This window comes from Stigmatopora nigra, chromosome 22 (genome assembly GCF_051989575.1).
Source record: "Stigmatopora nigra isolate UIUO_SnigA chromosome 22, RoL_Snig_1.1, whole genome shotgun sequence".
NCBI lineage: Eukaryota > Metazoa > Chordata > Actinopteri > Syngnathiformes > Syngnathidae > Stigmatopora > Stigmatopora nigra.
In genome coordinates this window covers 2574712-2592589 of record NC_135529.1, presented here as the reverse complement: position 1 = coordinate 2592589, position 17878 = coordinate 2574712, and the positions used below count along the sequence as shown (strand labels likewise).

At 37.8% G+C, this 17878-nt stretch overlaps 1 protein-coding gene across 3 annotated transcripts in view; it reads right to left on the bottom strand.

The window, feature by feature from the left end:
• LOC144215779 (F-box/LRR-repeat protein 17-like) overlaps positions 1-17878 on the bottom strand; it is a 140825-nt gene that overhangs the window by 94345 nt on the left and 28602 nt on the right. For all 3 annotated transcript variants that reach the window (XM_077744916.1, XM_077744917.1, XM_077744918.1), the window contains one exon: positions 2493-2600. In XM_077744916.1, the coding sequence (XP_077601042.1) occupies positions 2493-2600 (108 nt within the window). The remainder of the gene's footprint in view (positions 1-2492; positions 2601-17878) is intronic.

Here is a 17878-nt window from a genome sequence, read left to right as displayed (position 1 = left end):
GTGTAAAAGCAGTGAAGGATCATTTTTTAAAACTTTTTAGTTAGTAAGAACACCCTGTGCATTGGCCCCACAGAAAACCTACTTCAAGAACCAGATCATTTCATTAGGAGAATATACAGTTCAATTGATTTCCTCAAACCCTCATTTGTCCATTGGAAAAAAAGAATATCAATTATAAACGGGGGTGCCATAAAAGAGAACTTCATAAAAAAATATTCAAAGTTAATCATAATGGATTTTGATCAGTTCTATTTCCCACGATCAGGGCGCTAAGTGAGAGAGGGTGGGCATTTTATCAAACAGATAAAATGCAATTGAGCAGGAAAATAAGCAGGAGGGAGTGTAATAATTGAACTACAAGAAAAGTGATGCAGTCTTGAAATCGTGCGCAGTGTCCACGGAGTAATCAGAAATGCAACGATTCCGAATGCAGGAATATCATTGTCAATCGAAAATTGTTGGAACCTAGGGAACGGATGAGGAGAAATCACCTAATAAACCAATTATAATAAAAGGATTACTGAGGTAGGAAGTAAAAGTAGTAAATAAGTAAGAAAAGAAAAGTTGATCCACAGAAATGGTAAATACACAAATAATGGCTGTGTTATAAGCAAAGATTTAGCATAAAGCATTATAATATTGTCAGATAAATGACTTGTGTCAAAATTTTTGCTCGAAGAATATAAACTGTATTTTTAATTCATTTACAACACACTGCCTATCCTGGTCAGCTGACTTCGGGCGAGAGGCAGACTGCACACTAAACTGGTGGTCTGTCAATTGTAGGGCATACACAGAGACAGAGAACTGTTTTTACTCAGTGCCAATTCAAAAGGCAGAAATGTGTTAAATTCTTTCTGAGATGCATCTCTTTAATCAATGTAATGTGTGGTTCTGTGGAGACCGGTATTTTCTCCTGACCGGTTTTCAATGAGTCAATGTCTGTTTTCTGGGCATCATATTAAGGACACTGAATCATCTTCTGCGTATTTTGTTTTGGAGTGTCTGCCAATGACCAGGTTCATTCAAGTGCAAGCTTTCCAGTAGAAATTGATGCAGAGCTGTAATCTATGTTGTGTATGCTTTGTTTGAACAGGTCTTACATTGTTCTATCGCACTTGGCAGCAAAAATTGGAGGCATTTATTCAAGCGGCATGTGCTTCACTAGTAAGTCTCCTTGGCTTTACAATGAAGTTGGCTGTGTTCAGGATTTTCTGAAAGAAAAATTGCTGTGGCACTCTAGATTTTCACTCTTAGCATTTTTCTGGTAAAATTTGAATGTAGAGACTTAGTGGCTCTGTTTAGGAGGCAGTTTCCTCTGACTGTGATAGGTACACAATGTTTCTTAAAAGTGTGTTCTACCAACATGGTTAGGTATTGAGTTTAAATACCAGAAGCCCCACATGGATATCTTGATGAAACTATGAATGTGATCAAATGTCCATTAGTTGAGGGTGTTAAAAAACAATTACACAAAGAAGACTGGTAAAAAATGCACAACTAAAAAGATCTAAATATAAGGATTATGAATACCACTTTTTCAAGGAGTACCAATCGTGATAAATAATGAAGTGAGCGAGAATGTTCATGCACACGTCCACCTCTGTGTGTGTTTGTGCTGTTGTGACTGAATGCCTTCATTAAAGTCTGTCTACATCGCCATGGCCAATGTCAGCAGAGGGCACTGAGATGACGTGGGGAACAATAAGTGCAAATTAATCTGCTGTTTAATCTAATAATGTAGGGTGGAATCGGCTGTCTCAGTTCTATTAACACAACAGTAATTGCATTTGAGAGGCAATGGCCACACAAGTCCCATGTGGGTACATTCATACTCAAATGTGCTCTAAAGTTCATCAGAAATAAATCGAATTGTATTACAAGAGGAAAAATTATAGATATACAATACACATTGGTGCATAAGCGCAGTCATGCATTCTAGATGAATGTTACGACAAAAGAGAAGAGTACAGCATACTGAAGGCTATCTGAAGAATCATGTGTGCGTCAATTTTTTATTTGGTGCCAAGCATCTTTTAACCACAGAACCCTGACTCATTAGCATGCTAATACAGAAACAGCAGGGTGTAGTTAGACACGTGGCATATTATTTGGATTCATCTCATTAGGCTTTCATGAGATTTTAAAGTGAACACATTCTCTATAAAATGGAATAAGAGATAAAAGACAGATATAGATTTTGAGATGCCTTAGAAAAAGAAGAATTTAACTCCCCTTTGGAGACAAAGCAAGACCTGCAGGAGCGAGAGTTAAAACCACCTTGCTACCGGGGCCCAAAATCTACGGACATAAGCAATTTGTTTCAAGTCCTTCATGTCATTAATGCAGGGGGAACAATATATAATTAAGTAGGCCTAAGTGACATAACAAAACTCAACACAAGAAGGCTGGAACAACCAGTCCAAAACGGATATTGCGGAGAGGGATAGCCCTCAATAGTCAAGATGAAACAAATCTTATATGATACTTACAGTGGTGAGATGGATGACTCCTTTAGATGTCACAGGGCATCCCATGAAACCTACAAACTGCAGCTCTGGACAATGCTCTGCCACTGCTCGCACGGACTGGTCAGTCACCTGAAGAAGAAAAGAGTGGATATTGAGTTAAGTCAAATTATCAGTTGGTTGTTTGTCTTGGACTGACAAAGCAGTGAAACACAAGTAAGCATTTCAGCCGGGGATTACAATAATCGTGTTAACAAGTATTGTTCAGAATTTCTACAAGCAAGTGGGTGCAGACAGCTGTTGTCAAATTCTTGACTAAATGTCAGCTCCATCTGTGATGCAGTCTGGTTTGGTTAGGTGACGAACAGCTGAAGTAAAGAAACCGGAGCAGGACGAAAGAAGGAAAGGGGAGGATGGAGAATGAAATAACAGGTTGGAACAATGGGACATTTCTGCCAAGCAGTATCGATTTATGATGGATGGACCACTCCCCTATATTCACATGCACGCTCAGAATGGATCGGCAGAGATCAATGGGGAAAAAGAACTTGGCCACCACCTTCCATCGAGGTCATCAATACAGTTATTGATACTGTAACAGCTTTCACTCTCAGAATAACTCAAGAAAGATGTGGGAGATTGTCCTCTTTGTGCTTCTCAGTCTTCTCATCAATCATTCCAAGCAAATAAGATGAGAGGAAATGAGGAAGAATCGACTCTGTGCTTGATTAATGGAGGAGTGAAAATCAGAGGATTGCAGATAGGGAGAAAAATCATTTTTCATCACTTCTATGTAAAAGTGCAAACATTTTTGGGGTGGGGCGGGGTGAATCTTCCATAAAACATTATATAAAATGAAATGGTTGCTGTCTAAGTGATTCAGTGACAAACACGGGTCTGTTGTGTCATTGCATTTATGCCAAGGATGCTTCTCCTTCCCCTGCTGAGTGATACAGCATCTCTAACCAAAGTTGCCACGAGAAGAGTGTGGGGAGTGTGACTAACAAATGCAATCACTATTTGATGAGGTGTCAAGAAGAGAAGAGGGGAAAAAAGCATGAACAAGGGATTCTACCGCAAAACAAATAACAAAAATCATGATGTAAACATGAAATCATTCATTTCGGTCAGATTTTCTCAGAGTGTGGTACGAATACTTAATGGTATGCAAAAAACTGGGTGAACCAAATGTTCAGATGTATTTTATACGTGTACGCCTTATAACTTTTGAACCTGATTTTTTAAGTATTTTTTGGGAAAACCGATCTTGTTTGTCCCATTTCGGCAAATTCACATTTCTTTCATCTCTTTTTTTTAAATAAATTATAAAGATTAAGGCTATACACAGTGAGGGACATTTTGAACAAAAACTTTGGAGCTGAGTGAACCTATTGTCATTAGCACCACTATTCCATATAAAAAAAAGAACAACAACATTCAGAGCAGCCCTGTGATGAAAAATGTTGCATCACAATCAAAGGCAACAGAGTAAAATGTTGTCTTGATGAAAGCACTTTGCTACCAAAGTGCCCTGGTAAAATCTTCGAGCTTTCCAATATTATGCAAATACATGGACACCAACTGCAAGCCTGTGAGTTGCAAATTGAAGTGGGATGATTTTCATCAAAGTTCAGTCCTCTTCCAAGGTAATCATTTCACTATAAACACTCTCATGGGGTTATCCGGCAGTGCCGGTATTTCAGCATTGGATAGGGCACACACTTCTCGACCAATGCTTGCTCTCTCTCACACACGCACGCGAAAATGAAACATTGCCTTCTTTTACAAGCCTGTGTTGGGCTGTATAGATTTGAAAGACTGGTGATCTTGCAGAAATCTAAATGCATTCTTATCATCTCTGGTAATATCCGCTGCCTGGAGACAAAAGCAACACGGAAAGTCGTTAAGTTTTACTACAGCGAGGGAGTCTCTTTACTGTGCTGATGAGCTGTTGTGCACTAAGTACAGCAGGGCTTGCCTAGTATTGATCAAGAGAGTGTATCTGCAGATGAAAAGCCAAAGCTTTATAAAGGTTCACACACATTCCAGAGCGCTTAAAACTCGGTAGACATAACATTCACAGAGAAAAAACGAACTAATCTTTTAAGTCTGGATAGAACTGTTTTGTTTGGGCTAAACCAGGAGTAAAAGGTGTTTGTAAGATGTTAAGAGACATAAAACCAATGATGGACAACAGTGTGAGGCAATGGAGTAAAACAATGAAGAGTTTTCAATCTTTTGCTATCAACATAGGGAACTTTTAGCTTTTATGTTTATATGCTTTTCATCTTTAGCCAGCCTAATCCTGTCTGGATACAGACATGACAGGCAGGACGGTGAGTGTGGTAAAACGGGCCATCCGAGTCGTGCAGAGAAGCACATGAACGCGAGGGCGGTCAGATCTTATTAAAGCCCTGATGGGATGGAGGCGGAGGCGGGGGATGAGATCTCTGAATCACCCCATTCTAATCAATCAATCTAATTAAGCAAGCTTTATGAACGCCGTGGCAAGCCAAGAAAGGATCTGCCGACACAAAGATTAATAACGATTACGGAATACCCAGCAACACATTCTGTTAACCATCCATCTTCATGCCTGTCTGTCTATCCTGCATCGGAACTCACTGTACATCATTCTCTGAAAAATTAAAAAAAAAAATTTCAATTTTTATAGATTTTTAATATCTAGTTTACTATCTCATCACTGTACAATACAGAATCATATATGGTTGAAATTTGACTTTTTAAAACAAGATCACAGTTAAAAACTATATATTTTGAACCCCCACTGCCGTGTACTGTAGTAGCACCTCTGAAATATTATTTTAGTTAATCCATTCATAAACAGATGAAGTAACGACTTAAGTGTAAAGTAGACGGATACAACTGGAGCAAAATCTTAATTTAAATAGTAGCAGGCACACTGGTAAAATCGTCCTAGGCCGAAGCAACTATTAGAAGTTTTTACGTATAGCAGTCAAAGTAAATCTGCCAAAGATGCAACAAGAGTACAGTTGCTTTGATCTAAATTGGTGGTTACTGTATGAGTGTGTTTGCATTTCAATAATCTACAGATATGCGCAGTATAAAAACCTACCAGCAAATCAAATGAAAACCTGTGAGTAACCTTAGTAATAAACAGCCTGGTCTCATGCATTTGACACTGGTACAAGTACTCAACTACTCACCATGACTAAAGCCTATAGTTTTAGCAAAAAACACTACTTGTGTTTTTCAATAATCGAAGCAGTGACTGTGAAAAATGACAGTGTTTGAAAAATGAAACTTCCTGGATCAATAATTTCACATCGCCCACTGTGCCATGCCAAACACAGAGAAAGAAATCCATGCAAAATTGCAATACCATTTCACACACAAAAAACAAAACAAGAAAACTATTCCATTACCCATTCGGCTGCAATTATATCCCCTAGAATGATGCTTTTTCAAAGAAAGTATATGCATCCTCCAACAATCCAATATTACCAAAGCACATGTCAAGCATCCTGTCTTGTTTCAACGCTGCTATCCGGCTTGATGATGCCATGAGGACTACAATCTGCATGGGTGATTACTTGACTGATTGACCGCCCTCAGTTGTCTGTATGTGCCACTCTGAACTGGTAATTACCCGTCTTTTATTCAATGGCTCTAGCCCTTGATTCCCTCAAGAATAACAAGCAGTTTATAACTATGTAGTAGTTGTGTAAATGTGCCCTTATGAGGTGCAGGTGTGCTGACCTCTGGAAGAGCTATGAATCATGATCTAGGGTAGATAAGATGTTGTTATCAACCCATTTCCCCAAAAGATTAAAAGAAAAAAATGCAATGGCAAAAATAAGAGGGCAAATCGTTCCTCGACGGCCACAGGTTTTTGTTCCAAATGATCCAGCAAAGACATTTTAATCAGTGTAGTTACTGCAAGAAACGAGAAGAACCAGACTCTACTGATTGCACTTGTGCAACACAAGATTGGTGAAAAGGAGTATTCTTGATAGGTTTGAATAAAAACGTGCATCTACTGTGGCCCTTTTGTGGAATAGTCTTTCACAACCCTGGACTAAAGCCACCTTTGTGCACTGGAATAGCCACCCCCACACTCTTTGGTAGGCACAAAGCAGAACCTCTTAACCCCTTCACCATTCCCATGGTAACAGTGCAGAGAAATCAATAAGTGTGAGCCAAAAATTGACTTATCATTTAAGCTTTAATTAGGGATCAGTTTTATGTCCCCAGCTAATGATGACAAATGTGACTTAGAGAAGTCAAGCTAATAAAGTGCCTGGATCTGAGGGACAACTATGGTGTCATCATCATAGACGACAGACATTACAGGTATGCTGCTTGTTGGATTTATTGTTTTTTAAGCAGGTGATGTAGCAAATCATGAACTCGGTCTACAAAACTTAATATGGCATGGCAATAAGATGAGCAAAAAAGTTTCATGACCTTGAAGGACAAATCATTTGGTTATTGCACTTTGTAGGGGAACACATTTTGAATTCTCTGTCAAATTTACCAATAGTCAAAGCAAGGTGACGTCAACATTGCTAACAGTCATTTAAAACAACATAGTCTGTCAATAAATAGTAATATACTATAGTAATACTTTTTATTTATTTATAGTAGTTCTATTGTTTCAAGAAAAAAATCATTTTAAGTGATTTTGATGACTTTCTGTATTGAAAATCAACCTGGACTCAGCACTTTACACAATTCGAACTGAAATTACATGTTAGCGTGCCATTACACTCCTAGAGAATTATCATCAACAACTAGTTTCTAATAAACACCATTACTTACTCCAACTGTTATTATCATGTTAGTGAATAAAAAAAGTGGATTGTTACTGGCAGGATTAGTTTTATACTTATTCATCCAAGCCTACATAAAGTTTTTTTTCTTTTAATTCCACTTTAAGGGTCTCCACTGAATCCCTTACCAGTCAGTTGTTAAAGTATAGTTTGAGTATCCGAGGCTATTCTTGTCCAATCTTTTAAACAGCAGAAGCACATCCCTCATTCCTTCCACCTTTCCAGTGTTGAGCTAAGACAAAAAGACCAGGGGCTTCCCTGAGGGGACTGGCCTCCTCTGCCCTGATGGCCTCCAGGCATGTAGCTTCTGCCTGCTCGGGATTCATGATTAGAGCTTGAGGAACATTATGGGGACAGGTGACACCTTAAATACTTATGAGGCACATACACCTCAGCATTCACTGAGTTCTGTAATGCAGATGATGACCAGGTAGGTGACAATGCCCTAGGCAGAGAAATTAAAAGGATGTTACATGTTATGGGTATTTGCAGAGCTCAATCAGGGTCCATTATTCATACTGATGGTAAGTCTAGTGACAGATATTTGCTGTCAGAGGGCTGGGGCAATACTTCACGTATCGCTTCAGCCCTCTGACAGGGACGAGCGTATGTGCTTATTCCATATATTGCTCACGGTGTTCCTCCACAATGTAAGGAAATCACTTAGTCCTGAAGCGTGTGGTTACCGCTCAGAAGCTGTTTTCTCAACAATGTGGTAAAGGGTAGGGGGGCCTTCTTGGCATGCAATACAATAACTCCCACAATATAAAATTAATGTGTTCAATCATGGTATTTTATGAGGAGTAATATGTATTCTACATTCCGTCGACATTGAGGTTTTAACAGATGCGATAATCTAAACTCATTTTTTTTCTTTTTATAACTAACATTTGAGCAACTATTGACAAACTATTTTGACAATCAGCATTGACGCTCACTTTACTGCTTTTGGAAATTTGGGAATATGAAACTGATTTTTCTCCAATGTACTACTTTCTAAAAACAACACACAAAACAGTTGTACCATAGTGTGGCACAGTTCTGGTGGAGATGCAATTTCCTCATTTAGTTCACTAGCAAGCTCTGCCGAGACGTTTTTTCCCCCGATTGCTCGAATACCTAATGTCTTGCACATAAATAGCTACACTGTTAAGACTTGTTTGGGTATAAAAAAAACATGAGAGATTTTCTGATCACCAAAAAAAAATAGCATTTTCCATTTTCAGTCTCTCAAAAAAAGTTCAATTATGATGGTTTTCAAGCAATGTCTTACACCTGAGTTGACAACTAAACAACAAACAAAAACATATTTTGCATTAAAATACAAAGTACATTAAAATTCCTTTATTTCTGAAAACTTGGTAGCTTAATGCTCATGAACCATGGAAGGTTCCAATTAAGCCTCATACAAATAAACACTGCATCACAGAATTTACAAAAAAAAAATATATTCACATGCAAATACCTCAGGAAACTACAAAAAGATAATATAAGACCACTCAACGGTTTATGCTGGACAATGTGGAAAACAAGTTATATAAAAAAGTTATTTTTCAGGACTTCTACAACCCATCTTTTATTTTACAATTCTCTTACTACGAGTACTTCTCTACAGAGCACATGCCCACTAACTTGAGAAATATGTTGTGACACAACACTTTTTTGGCAGGGTATCACATCTCAGACCAACCAGAAAGTCATCTGCTTGTCATATGATCAGCACAGAGTTCATTCTACTAAAACCAAACAAAATCAGCCTTGAAACGAGCACTATCGTTTGTGATTATCACACCAAATTCAATTTCTGATGATAAGATTAAGATAGAAATGTTCAGTAGGCTAATTTTTTTTTCTTTGAGACATTAACACATTTCTCGTTAACTGCAGATCTCAAAGGTATATCGTCATGAGAAAAAGCATTATGAAATTTTAAATAAAAGCAAGACTCTTAAAGCATTGTTTCTTAAATTGTTACAGATACACTCAATTTGTCACTTGGACATCATGAATGATTAAACCCTTCTAAAATGATTAGAAAGCCAGTTAAACCTTTGTTCATTTAACGGAAGAACATTCCAACAGCTCAAACGATCCAAATCGTCAAGATCAAAGTCTGACCACACGAAACAATAGGGCATCTGTCTGTCGAGAATTACAAACTAGTTTGAAATTCGCAAACCAGCATCTGCTCCGATCTAAGCCAGTCGGGGAAGACTTTCTCAGACAGATGTTATTTGCCAAGAATGGAGCATAACATTGTTGTGCAGTTGCACATAAAATGGACGTCATTGTGTTTGCTTGTTAGGGCCAAAGTTCTTGATCTAAATTGCAAAATATACTTGTAAATCCTGCAGGGTTTTATGATGTATGCTAGCCTTCCATAAACTATCTGTGCTGGATCAGTTGGAACTAAAATCTGCACCCACAGCGGCCCTCGGGAGAATATTGCCCGGGTCTGAGTTAGCACATCTGCCTCAGTTCATCTCTGGTGGGTTCCGACCTTCTCCTCGTACTCTTGGCACCGCGGGATAGAGGTGGAAAGAGAGGCAGGATAAGGGAGCCAACGACCCAGAGAGAGCACCCGATGCCAAACTTAACACAGATCATGCGATGGAAAGAAATCCCCGCTGAACATCTTATCAACATGCTCACACGAGCTGAGGATGCAGAGATTCTCAGCAGGTTATAATTAATGCAGTGAGGTTAAAACTTTGATACCACCCAACTGTGAAGATCTTCAAATAATCATTTGTAGATCCACACTCAACACTCGAAGTAATGGCAGAAAAAAAACTCTGTTTTTTTCTTATAAGTAACAGAGAAGTTACATTTAGAAGTCCAACTAAAACAGATGTGTTACACATCAAACAGGGTACATTCACTTTTGTGATTTATGGAAGGAATGCATGCAGAGTATTACCCTGTAGCGAAAACGAGCTGAATTAAAGAAATGAGTCGGCATGGCCTTTGGTGAGTGAGACAGACGAGCCCATCTTCATCATCATGCCACTAATTCTTTATCCCAGAACTGTTCAACATCAATACTTCTGATTATTGTGACTATTTGAACAATATTTTCATAATTATTAAAAGGTAATGCCACATTTACGAGTATAATGAAATTATCCAGTTTAGAGCTCGGCATATGTAAGAACATGAGTGACTATTTGCTTTAGCAATTATCCATCCAAACAATCTGCATGCTTGACCACTTAATATTGCCACTGCCAACCAATGGTGAGAGAAAAACAAAGACTCAAGACTGTCAAGAGCAGAGACAAATGGGGTAGGGCGGAGTCCAAGGTGACAGCTAGCATGTGGAGTGCTGTTTGGCGCTGCAGTAGCCGCTTTAGAACGCCTCATTGTTCTGCCGTGGATAAGACCAGCTATTACTCAACAGGATGTTTTCTAGCCACAGCAGGCCTAAAGCAAATATATGACTGTGGTATAAACATATAGTTATCTGTGGATCGCAATATTGTATGGTATCCACTTTTGGATGGAGTAGACCTCCAGATTGATAAGAAGAAAGACAGCATAGAACCTAGAGGGAATGCAACCATTTTCTCATGCAGGAGAAAAAAAGGGCTAATGTTGATTAAATGTTTGTTATAGCTTTGTTCACCTCCAGGGGTAATTCAAAGTTGAGGCAATCATGGTCTGAGAAATGTTGGTGTGCCAAGAATTTTTGCCAAGATTCAACTGGGATCAAGTCTTTGACCTACATATACACCTCTATTGATTAGAAATCCATATGATTACTAATGAGAAGCAATGAACAACAGTCATTTGGGATTAAGAGGGATTCCCCTGCTCACTTTGTAGAATCAAATAAGCAGGGTTGGTTGAATTGTGTTAACAGACTTGACAAAGCTGAACATTGCAAAAAGAAATTTGGGAGATTGCTTTTAACTCTTAAAACCATGACCTCAAAAACAATGACACTAGTCCCTCTTTAATTAGATGGGCTTCTTGGGGGTGTTCCTAATTACCATGGCAACAGCAGAGACAACACAGCCTTGGACCATACTTGAAATGATAAGTGGAATGAAGAGTGAAGAACGGAGAAAATATGAATTATCAATGTGCCGTGAGCAAATGGAAAATTATTTTTTCATGCTGATTGTCTGATGTCTGATTCGGAATTGTAATGCTGAATTATTAATAACTTCAACAGAATGAATATTTGATATGTAAAATAAGGGATAAAAATTTGCAAGAGTTTTGTGTGATTTTAGTGAAAAGGAGAAAGGTCATTGTTCAGTCAGACGGCAAGTCATTTGAATTGCAGATGATTAAACAGCAACACATTTTTTTTAAATCAAATAGTATTCAATGTGGATAATGGTAGCCTATTTGTAAAATGTTTAGTTTTTTTGCTGAGTAGCAATTATGTCTTATTTGATTTTCTTTTCATTCAGTCAACCAGTAGGTACCAAATGTAATTAATTATTTTTCAGACAGATAAGTGTAGATAGTGGTCCATAAGTAAAATTCCTCAATAGCAGATTTTACGAGGAGGAAAGAAAAACAGTTCCCTCAATGGATCCACTTGAAGTGCTCAAGGTGATCAAGTCGGACCATTGAAGAGGCAAGAATAATGTGTGTGTGAGTGTGTGTGTGTGTGTGGCAGGGGCGGCCTGTGCATGACAGAATGAACTAACAAACACTAACAAGGTCATACGGCACAGATAAACTGCTAAAAATGAAAGGATAGAGGAATATAGGAAGAGGTAGACAGAATGGTTCAAGGGGGGAAAAACTAGAAAAAAAAGATCCATCTGAACCATTGGTTTAGATAAGCATATCCAATGTTAATAAATACAAGATTATTTTCTTGAAATCATACAAAGTGAAAAACTGTATAAAGTGGCATGAATTTCTGCAAAAAAATATTTTTTAATCTGGACATATAATCTACAATCATTGAGAAGTGAAACAACCACAATCATCTGAGCAACAATAATAAATCTTCCAACAATGGTATGCAAGAATAAATTGTTATTGGATAGTAAAAGTGATAATGCAACTACAAATAAAGAACATGCTTTAAAGTCAGGCTAGAAATTGAGTAACAAAAATTAACTACTTGTTCCGTGGTGGTCTAAATTTTCAGATTGAAGCAGGTCAACAAAATAAAACAGCTTTTAGGTTTAAGCTATTTTAAAAGTAGTAAAAAATATTATTACATCATTATTATTAATATTTTAGATTAATATCAAAAAGAATTTTGTCCTACTCAAAGCCACGGCTCACCTTGTCAAAAGAAACTAAATGTAGGACGAGTGAGGTCCCTCTAGCAAGAAGTTACCCAAAATAACATTAAAATGTGTCCGTTCTATAAAGCACCATAAGCCTTCTGAGACATTCAGGGAGATGGACTCCACTTAAATTATGTCTTATCCCATGTTGCCATCTAGTCTCAAGTTGTCCAAAAATGTTACGCAGTTGAAAGTAGCATAGCTTTTGTCTTGTACATCAAGAAAGTAGGAACTGCTCAAAGTGGATTTGGAGCTGGGGTAATAAAAAAAAATGAAAATAATGTGTTTGTGTTTGAAGGAAAGACAGAGAAGGAGGAAGAGGATAAATTACCATGTCGGAGTAATCAGTGGCTAAAAGCTTCCCCCGCTGACTCTGAGTGCTTTTAGGGATGGGCAAAATTTTAGGAATAAACGAATGTGGAAAAACGTGAGTGGCAACATTGGGTAGAAGCTCGAAACTGAGGCGGCACAAGCAAGCTGATGAACAGAAAACTAGCGGAGGTAAAAATGATTGAGTGACTGAAGAGGCTTGGAAAGAAGGGGAAAGGGGAAATTAGTTTCAAGAACTCCAGCAGGAGCTTTCTGTCCATTTCAGTGCCGTCCTGCCCTATTAGTGCTTCACTTCCGGCTGTCCAAACACCAATGAAGCCTAATAATGCCTGAACTCAGTCAACGACACTTGATGGTTGAAAATGGCTAGAAAGGGGTATTTCCTCTGGGCTTTTACCAATGACCTCCAAACACCACAGCTTTACTCTGCCAACAAGCTGGAAACTTTAATGGACACCATTTGGATTTTTTTTTTAATGGCGAGGGGGGTTGGGGGGGCATCTTAGTGAACGAGCTATTTGGCACCAGGAACTGTTTTCCACCCATTTTGAGGGGGAATAGCCAAGCACAACATGAAACACAAAGTGTGTGTGTGTGTGGTGAGAGAGAGAGAGCTTGTGTGTGTGTGTGTGTGTGTGTGTGTGTGTGTGTTTGAATGGGTGTTTTCGGAGGCAGATTTCCATGCCGGTACAGTCTTGCGTCTGAACCATTTCAGCATAAAGATTGAATCGGTTGAGGTAGTACTTTTGCTGGAATGCAGATAAAAAAAAGTTTCAAACGCACACAACAAAGCATGAAACAATTTGGCATGATTACATTTTTCTTAAAAAAAAAAACACCTTGCAAGCATTAAGCCTGAAAAAACGTTTTTAAAAAATACGGAGGTGACATACCCATGCATAAAAATAGAGTACTGTCGGGCCAAACTTTGACAGTCATTACCTTAAGTATTCACAGTCAAAATGTGAAGATTAGTGATACTGATATGGTACCCAACTACGAATTATGTATTTTTAGCAGGAATGTAAAGTGTTGTATGACGTGAGAATGACCTGAAATATGTGAGAAACATGTACTACAATGTGTGAGAGGTAAGAACTGTGATATGACAAGGTGGATATTGCGATATTAGATGGGAAAACAATGCACCATGGATGTTGAGTTGTATAAAACAGTTTGGATTTAAAGAAGACATGTTGACTTTTACTCTTCTTTTAGGTATGAAATTAAAATGCAAAATAAACATTGGTCACCTAAGAGTAGTCTGATTAGTCTGATTCGAGGAGAAATGTTTTGACTACTGCTCGCGTACTTGTGCAATTACAATAAATTCTACGTAGTCATCATTCATACATAGACCAAGTAAGGAAGTCGCTTATCTGTGTGCAAAGAGCAAATTCATTACTGAACGAACATTCATTGTCAAGTAGACTTACCACATCACATTTGAAACAAAAGCAAATTGTGGAAAGTAGGTATCTATAATCTATAATTCAATGTTAATGCAATGATCTGATTCTTTAAGCAACAGATATGAGAAGATTGGCGACGGCTTCTACTTCATATCACCCAGGAAACACCACAGGGGCTTGACAAATCACTAAAGATGAAAGATGAAGTTATCAAAAAGGGTCAGAGGATGATTTGAGGAATGATGTCAAACTATAAATACAGAAACCTCACAGTCATGGCGTAGATAACGGTGCCACTGAGACCATTAAGAGCATAATTGAGCCTTAAGGGTCTATGACATGTGGGAAAAGTGGATATTGGCAAAGGTATAAGAATCACATTTACAGCAATGTGTGAACAGTTATGGCTGGACTCTTGTTTATTCAATGTCAAGTGGGACTGACCTCAAAATCATCTGTTTAAAAAGGCATACATTTTGGCAGCAACTGAAGAGCAAAGTTTCATCTTTGAACTAAAACGAAAGGCTGAAATTTGGCAAATTCCAGCAAATGGGAGCAAAAAAAGTATAGTCAATATTTTACTACTGGGAAATATAACAAGTAGTTAACAAGTGAATAAGCATGAGCGTGTACACTAGTTAAAATTTGAAATGTTGAACGGATTGATTAAGATGAGAAAAGGTCTCAAAACTTTTGACTGCGAGTGTAAGCCAGGTGGCTAAAGAAAACAAAATAATAAATGGAAAACTGGTCTGAAAGAATTAATATTACTCTAACTGTAGATACAACATTCAAATGTAACACAATGTGTGTTACATACACCATCATACCCACTTTAATTACTCGTACTATGCACAATAGATCAACAGGCCAACTATGCCATAATCCCCTAACACATCATACCATAAAAGGTAGTTCATAAAACAAAGATGACACGTACTAAGAGGCTCTCAGCCAGACTTTTCTCTCAGGCCTGTTTTACTTAGCCTCTAGTGCAAGGAACAAATTCTTAAACTTAAATGGAAATTCACCTATAGCATGGACAGTAGATTCAATTAAAAACATTGCATCAGTGAAGAGGAAAATTACGCTCCCCAAATTAGAAATCCTGTAGCATATTGACTGACCATGCTATTTTGACAGCAATGTTTTCTAGAGTATATTTGGAAAAAACACTAGACCAGGCAGTTGTATAATTATGGGTGTAAATGGCCCTAAAACTAACATTAAATACATTTCGTTAAATATACAAAGACATTCTTTTCTTTGAAATATTTTAAGTGCATTTCATTCTTTTCTCTGACACCAGGCATATTTTTCACTGTGCTCTTTCTGGTGTTGCTCTCGAATACTTGTTGACTTGACCGCAGGGTGAATTGCTGTTGCAATATCGACTAATATGCTTCAACAGTGGCAACAGGTAAGTTCTGCCTGGACACAAAAACGTCAACAACTCTGCTTACATTCACAAAGTCTCCTTCTGTATCATATAAAAATGTGCAGTTACCATTTGTCCTTTCATAGAGACAGGAGAAGCAAAAGCAAACGAAAATAACGCAAATTGAGAAAACATATCAAAGAATAATTCACTGTGACAGTTTTGTTATTACTATTGTACCTATTATGTATTTATTTTTTGCCCTGACTACAAAACAGTCACATTAGAAGCTATTTCAAATTATCAAAAAGTTGGAAAGTGAAACAGACAGTAAAAGTATGAGTATTTGAACAACAGCCAAACAATTAATGACTAGATTCTCCATTATGGATTAGAGTCTGACAGATAAATTCAAGAAAATTACAGTCAGTATTGACTCGAGGAAAAATGGACTATTTTACCATATTTCAGTGGGCTTGTGAATCAAATGAAAAAGAGACTAAGTAAAAGCCAATTTGAGTTGAATCGCAAGCTTTTAGTGCAGTCCTGTGCTGTAGTACTTAGAACAAGTGTGTGATATATTCCACTCAGGTGGCGAGACTGGACTGGCAGGCTAGCCCATTCGTTTAATTTAATTTTTGAACTCATCAAGCTGAGAAAATGCCTTTACATTCTCCGAGTGTGGCTCCAGTAGATTAGCAGCAGAGATAGCAAGACTGAATGACCTGATCTTGCATAGAAAGTGCCGAGACAAAATAAAAGGTGCCTGAAGAAACGGATGATCCAGAGAGAAGATGACAAAGGAAAATGAAAGCGCCAGATGCAGGTGCAGCCCGGACACACTGGAGGAATGCATGACTAAATTATTCAGGGAGTTGTCTATGCATATGGGTCTTTTTTCTGACTTTCAGGCTACAATCGCTGGACCAGCAGCCATCTTTGGGAGCCGACTGAAGGGCAAATGTTAAAGTAATGAAAACGGGAAAAAACGAGATGAATGCATGAGGCCAGAAAGTAACTCCACATACCGCTCACCAACACAAAGGCCATTCCAATGAGGAGAAACAACATGGAACATGGATGTAAATATACCAATTTAAAAATTGTGTTGTTTTCAGAGGAGAAAAGAAGTGAAAGAGAAATGCAAAAGAGAAAGTGCTTTAAAATGCAAATGACAGACTAGATCTCAGAATGAACAATTTTTGACCTCGCCAAATCATGATGTAATAAAAAGCATTTTAACATTTTACAACCTAAGCCTAATCTATCATTTAAATCACACATTTTCCTGCCAACCCCACAAGAGCCTTGTTTTCAGTTTAATTTCATTTTTATTGCGTGGTTCGCCATATATCGGAGTCTCACAGTATTCATGAATTTAGCCAATAGTAACGCAATCATACCAGAGGAATAATTAAAAATACAATTAAACATCTAAACACAATATTAAATTCTACTTTATACGAGCCACTAATTTATAAAAACTGGATAATTCACCTTTAGTATTTAAGGATAACACAAATATACAAAACAGTTCAAAATGAGCTCTCAGTACTTTAAAGGCTTTCTCAAAACAAAGTCTTCCTTGCTTGCCAGCAAAACAAAGTCATAATTTTAACAAACCGCAAGAGCCAGCTTTGTCATTTGGAAAAAGAACACATACTGTTGATGTGTGGTGGCTGAGGTGGCCGAATAGCTGCTGATACTGCTTTCTTCTCCTGTAGTGATGTGATGTTCCGGCCAATAGTGGCAATGGTTTAAAGGCTTGGTCAAAACAATATTGTTGCAAGGATTACCACTTTGAAAAGGGAGTGATGTGTTTTAAATCTGATTTACTCGCCAATAAAAACTCAGGTTTGTGGATGATTATAATCCCTACAGCCAATATGGTGATACTCATAGGAGGCTCCAAGCTCACGCCAAATGGCACTAGAGCCAAAAACAATCAGCTCACCTGGCTCCTGTTATTAAAAGTTAAAAAATAATATTAAATGACTTTGTCCTGAATCATAGTTCTTTGAACAAATTCCATTGTAGAATGAACAAAGAGTTCAATCTTAATTAAAAGTTTGCATGAACAAAAAAGTTGTATGTAAAAAGAAGAGGAGGGCTAAACAAACTAATTTGTCCTCAAAGGCACAGAGGTCAGAAATTTGATGAAAGCGATTTCAAAAAGGTTTTTGTACTCGTGCCTGCTGTATCAACTGAGTCAGTT